A 6,000-nucleotide genomic window follows, 5' to 3' on the forward strand; every position below is an offset into this window, starting at 1 on the left:
ATTTGGAAACAGTGACCATCTGGAAAATGTTAAACATCAGCTGACCTAAGCTATAATTTACTGGGTCTAGAACTGAAATAAAAATATAAATTGGACTCAAGAAACCTTAGAGTCTGAAGCTGCTTGGATGGGTAGTAAGCACTGAAAACAGACTCCCCAGTCCTTGTGAAATGCGATAGGAGCAAAACCGACACCGATGTCATCCAACTCACCCTACGTCTTTGACAGGAATATGTTTCCCGATGAGGCTGCATGTGAAGGAGCTGCCATCTTTACTGCAACTTTAAACCCAAAATGGCAGGAAAGTGACCAAATGGACTGGGTTTTCCATCCCGGTTTCCCACTGTGGCTCTGAGCGACCTCCTTATAATGCTCTTCATCACTGCACTTCCAGCAATGGCGACATCAGCACCTTTACATGGGTTATCCGGAGGGCTCAGAAGCCTCACCACAGGGAAGGCAGCTTCCTGTTAAACTGCCAGTAAATCACCTTCCACCACCTATCGTGTGTGCACCACAGAGGCTCAGCTCCCCTAGAACACCGGGACAGGCTAGGGCTCACTGTGTGCTGGCTCTGGGTCTGGGCAGGGCCCAGGTGGGGAGAAGAGGAGCAGGGAGGTGTCCCTGCCTAGAAGGAGGACCCACAGAGTCTAGCTCAGGAGACAGATGCACTTGTGCAGGGGCGTGTTCCCAAGTCAGAACTCAGGGAACCAGGGCCTGACAGCAAGCAACAACTGAGATGGAAGCTGACATTAACAAGTGAGCTAGCCCTCGGGCATATGGCTCAGTGGTTGAGCTTCGACCTACGAACCAGGAGGTCACAGTTCGATTCCTGGTCGGGGCACAATCCCAAGTGCGGGAGGCAGCCAATCGGTGATTCTCTATCATCACTGATGTTTCTATCCCTCTCTCCTTCTCCCTTCCTCTCTGAAATCAATTATATATATAAATAAAGTGAACTGGAGTGACCCGGTGGTAAAACAAGAGAATTCTAAGAGAGGAGACGAGGCTTACAAGTGTTGGGAGGCCTCCAGGAAGAACCAAACATTGAGGTATTAGAATGTGAGGCCAGCTCCCCTGCCCCAGGAGTCAGAGTGAGTTCAGCTGGGTCCTAGCCATAGAGGAAAGCCCTGCATGGAGGCCACAGTGCCCAACTCCAGCCCTTCATCAAGGATAAGGCCACTGCTGCCCAGCCCTGCTGGCTCTTGCCCCAAAGAGAAAAGGACAGGGAATCATGAGTCACTGATGAAAGAATTACTATCCTTCTGTGAGCCAGAGGCCAAGGGCTCCCATGGCCCACAGCACAGCACTCCCCCCTCCCCCACGGTCTCTGAGAGCTTCAGAAGGGGAGATGGAGGTGGGAGGCCCAGCAGTCCCCATGCTGGGGTCAGCAGCAGCATGCTAGTGTCGAGGCACAGGGACAGAGACCAGGTTCTGAGGAGGACAGGGGAGAGAAGTGGGCAGACTACTGGGGCTCTGTCCAATTCCTACACCTGCTTCCAACCGGCTAACCTGCACCTACAGCTCTCATTAGGACAGAAATAAATCATGGTGTGTCCCCAGCTATGCAATGCAAATTCAGTAGTTCTCAGTAGTAAAATGTGGTTTAAGATCCAGAACACCAACAAGCCAAAGAAATTAGCCAAAGCACATGGGTCAACAGAAAATACTGCACTTAGGATGGTGGATTAAAATCAATTAGCAGGAGAGCCCTGGCCGGTGTGGCTCAGTTGGTTGGAGTGTCGTCCCATGTATGACAAGGTCACGGGTTCAATTCCCGGTCAGAGCACATACTTAGGTTGCAGGTTTGATCCCTGGTCGGGGTGCATAAGGGAGGCAAAAGATCGATGTACTAGTATCTCTCTCACACCAACGTTTCTTGTCTCTCTCTCTCTCTCTCTCTCTCTCTCTCTCTCTCTCTCCCTCCCTCCCCCCCCCTTCCTCCCACTGTAAAATCAACTTTAAAAAAAATCAATTAGCAGGAGAGATGCTCAAATAATGAAATATCCAACTCCCTATAAAAACTGTCACCCAGGCCCTCGCTGGTTTGGCTCAGTGGATAGACCGTCGGCCTGCGGACTGAAGGGTCCCAGGTTCGATTCCGGTCAAGGGTATGTACCTTGGTTGCTGGCACATTCCCGGGGGGGGGGGGTGTGCAGGAGGCAGCTGATTGATGCTTCTCTCTCATCGATGTTTCTAACTCTCTCTCTCCCTTCCTCTCTGAAATCAATAAAGATATATTTTTTAAAAACACACACACAAAAACTGTCACCCAGGAGGCCGGCAGGAAACCCATGTAATTTCTATATTTATTTCCCACTACTGAGTCTCTTTTTCTAGAGATGAATTAACCAGAAAACTAAGCAAACGACATATCCAATTCACAAACAAGAACATGTTGTTATACATATAGGCTTTTAACAGCTGAAATTATAAATTTTCAACTGCCTTGTAGGCATCTTTTCTAAAATTGAATATATATCTAATGAAGGCAACTGCAGGACTGAGTCGGGAATTACGGCACACTGTTTAATGAAAATACTGACAAATTGGATAACAACATACACAGAACAGCCTCAGCAATTGTGGTTCAGCTGGCTGGCTACGGTCTAGAAATAGGCTGCCCGAAATCGGCATCAATCTTGGAAACAGAAGCAACGCCTCTATTTAGGGAAGATCACTGCATTGGAGCCTGAGGCTGAGGTCAACCCCTTGTCACCAAACCCCACAGAGGGATGGATGTGCCTTGGGATTAGGAAGGTGACCGACCGGTCAAAGACCATCAGCAAGTCCTTTGACCTGAGGCTGTGCTGGGGTGGCAGAAACCAGAGGTGAGAGCCACCTGGCCACCTCTGTTGTCTGAAGGTGGCTCCCACTGCAGGCCATCCAGGACCATAGGCCAGAGTGAAGAGGAGGACAAGGGATGAGGGTGCAGGATAAGGCAGAGAGGGAGAGTTCCAAAAAGCAGACCTGGGCCTGGAAACCCTTTCGAAGAAAGAACTGAGACTTGGAACACAGCCATGAGGGAAGGGGGCCGCTGGAAGCCACGTAAGCCACCCAGAGCGCAGTGAGCAGAAGGTCGGGGCAAAGTTACAGCGAAATTCTGGCTGAGTTCCCTGTCATTTTTGTTAACATAATAAAACAGCCAGTGAAACATCTCCAGGCTGCAAAGTCCATGGCTTTCTAACAGATGGCATAACAAAGTACAAGTGCACTGTCCTCAATCACACGCTCTGGTCATGCCCTCCACCCCCCAGGTAAGTGCTCCTGCAGCGGGAGACTGGCAGGGTCAGTGTCAGCAACTGTCCACCGCACCTCTGCAGAAGGTGAGAATTAGCACACCACCTCACAGACAGGTGGCAGGTGATCACAACAAAAGCAGACACGGCACAGAGAAATGAAGAGGAATTCATTCTGCACATTGTTACTCAGGGGTGAGCTGATCTTTCCAAGGATTCTGGGGAGGCAGCTGTCCAGCCTTCCACCAGCAAAGGATGAAAATCAGGCAAAGCACAATCAATGGCTCCTGGGTCTCAGGTCGGACAGATCCCACAAGCCGAGACAAAGATGTGATGCTGACTGTCCTGGAGGCAGCGGCTGGGCCCGCACTGTCTTCCTGGTTGGCAGGTCGAGGGACACCAGCAGCAGGAAAACCGTTATTGCAGCCAGGGGTCCAGGAGACAGAGAAGCAGCATCCTCACATTTGGCTCCCACAGCGAGCATCTGGGAATGAGGATGAGGGGCCCAGCCTACAGTCTGGAGGCCCCGATGGGCAAGCTCCCTGCTGCTGGTCCCAGACAACTGCTGGGGGGCTGGCCCCACTCCCAGACTCTGGTCCTTAGGAAAAGTGGGCTTGGGATGCAGGGGGCATGAATGTCTGCTGCCTTCTCTGCTGGAAGAGGCCACCGGTGGGCCCGGGAGCCATGGGTCCCAGGCAGGCTTCCAGCCCGCAGGATGAGAATGTAAAAATGTGTAAAAGTCATGGGAAAGGGGCAGCCACACAGAAACCCTCCACACCGTTGGCTCTATTCCCTGGGGCTGCAGGGGCATGGACCTATGCAGAGCGGGCAGAGAAGCTGTGCACTTCGGAGCTGGCCTCCTACCCAAGGTCAGGGAAATAAGCCGGGCCTGCCCTCCGCTGCCCTCTCCATCCCTGGGCTGAGTGACATGAAGGTTGAAGTGAAACGCCTCTCTCTCCTGATTGATGTCAACTCTGACCCACAGCCACAGCTCTGGGGCTGCACCCCCGCCGAATTCCTCAGAGAAAATTGCCCAGCCCTGGGTGGGCTGCTCCTCCAGGGTCAGCCAAGCATATAAACACAAAAGAAAAAGAATGGTTAGGAGCGCTGTGCTCCTAGGACCCTCAATGCACTAAAAATCACTAAATAAAACTTTGTGGTTCTATGTGAGGTGGAGCTAGGTTCTGGGTTCAGATAACTACAGATGTGGGCCGATTTTCATTGGCTGAGCCATCCACACACTGCAGCATGTCCAACACTCCTGCCCTGCCCTGCCTCTGCACTGCCGACAGGACACCAGCCACAACCCAAATGCCCCCCGAATACCCCAAACTCCCTAGGCAGGGTGGTCCTGTCTCCATTGAGGACAACCGCAGTGGCGGGTGGCACCTGTTTCTCCCTCCCCAAATAACAGACAAATAGAATTAAGAAGGAAAGCACGTGTGCCCTCACTGACTGGCTACCGAAGTGGGGACTCCACGGGGATGGGCGACTGCCACCTCCTTTCTAACGCCCAGCTTGCAAGCAGCTCCTGCTGGTGGAGATGGGGACTGTGCAACCTGTCACGCTGCAGTTAGGAACCCGTCCTACTTTGTGCCCTGGGAGACTATGGCTGGAATGTGAGCGCAGTCAGGATGCAATGCTGAAGTGGAAAAACCCAGGGCAGGAAATGATAAGAGTTGTGAGGACGTGGGCAAACATGCCATGAAAATCTCCTGGTCCTTAAGGCCTTGAGGATGTTACCAATCCCAGAAAGAGAGGAGAAAGGCAAGGAAAGTAAGCTTTAAGCAAAGTGAGAGGTAGGAACTGTGTGCAGCTCTGGGTAAGGCATGCTTATGTCCGGGACTAAATCACGGATCAGCTTCCTTTTAGTTTGCAAATTCTATTATATTGTAAGCATTTGTCAGCAAACACTTTTTGCTTCTGATGTTCTGAGTTGTGCGACCCTGAATCAAATTATTCCATGGAATGTGCCATTTGAGCATAAATGGGTGTGAAAGTCACCGAGTTACAGTGATGAAAGCTTCCGGACAAGGACACAGAAATGAAGTCACACTAACCATCTCTGGATACTCTGCTTCTGTTACACACCCCAAGAGACCATCTGTGGCTCTCTCTTATCTTCAGGTTACAAAATTACTGAACAACACGCTGGAAGGTTTGGTCACAATCCACTTTGAACGGGCAGCGGTTCTCAACCTGTGAGTCGAGAACAATGAAAATACATCCTGCATATCAGATATTTACATTACGATTCATAACAGTAGCAAAATTACAGTTATGAAGTAGCAACGAAAATAATTTTATGGTTGGGGGTCACCACAACATGAGGAACTGTATTAAAGGGTCGCGGCATGCGGAAGGTTGAGAACCACTGGGTTAGAGACTGAAGAACAGCCTCTCAACCCATTTTCCTGAACCCATTTTCCTGAACCCAGTGCAGAGCAGTTGTATGAACCACCATGTAGTTTGCTCTGATGAAGACCTGGCAGTTTCCTGCATTCTGTCTAACTAACTGATAACGGCCTTTCACATCACAACTCATAATCTCAGAATCAGCTGGTCAGCTTTAGCAGCAGCAAGAGGAAAATTCCAAGGTGAAGGGTGCAGTGATCCCCACTTCTGCTGGGATTTTATAAAGGCCAAAGTAGACAATAACAGGAAGAGGTTTGAGGGTTCTGTGGTAACAGACTTTTTGTTAATGAAGAAAAGTACCCAAGAGAGGGTGTGATAAGCGTTCCTGTCCCTGCCATCCAACATT

General features: G+C 50.5%; 1 protein-coding gene across 2 annotated transcripts in view; it reads right to left on the reverse strand.

Annotated features, from left to right (window-relative positions):
- Window positions 1–5,411, reverse strand: part of ATP11A (ATPase, class VI, type 11A) — an 84,099-nt gene extending 78,688 nt beyond the window's left edge. The window contains exon 1 of one of the 2 annotated variants that reach the window (XM_005884444.2): window positions 5,300–5,410. In XM_005884444.2, coding sequence (XP_005884506.1) covers window positions 5,300–5,302 — 3 coding nt within the window. In that variant the 5' untranslated portion in view covers window positions 5,303–5,410. Of the gene's footprint in view, window positions 1–5,299 lie in introns of both variants that reach the window. The other variant, XM_014531947.1, reaches the window with a different exon arrangement.
- Window positions 5,412–6,000: the final 589 nt, after the last annotated feature.

The sequence above is a fragment of the Myotis brandtii genome, unplaced genomic scaffold (assembly GCF_000412655.1).
Source record: "Myotis brandtii unplaced genomic scaffold, ASM41265v1 scaffold83, whole genome shotgun sequence".
NCBI lineage: Eukaryota > Metazoa > Chordata > Mammalia > Chiroptera > Vespertilionidae > Myotis > Myotis brandtii.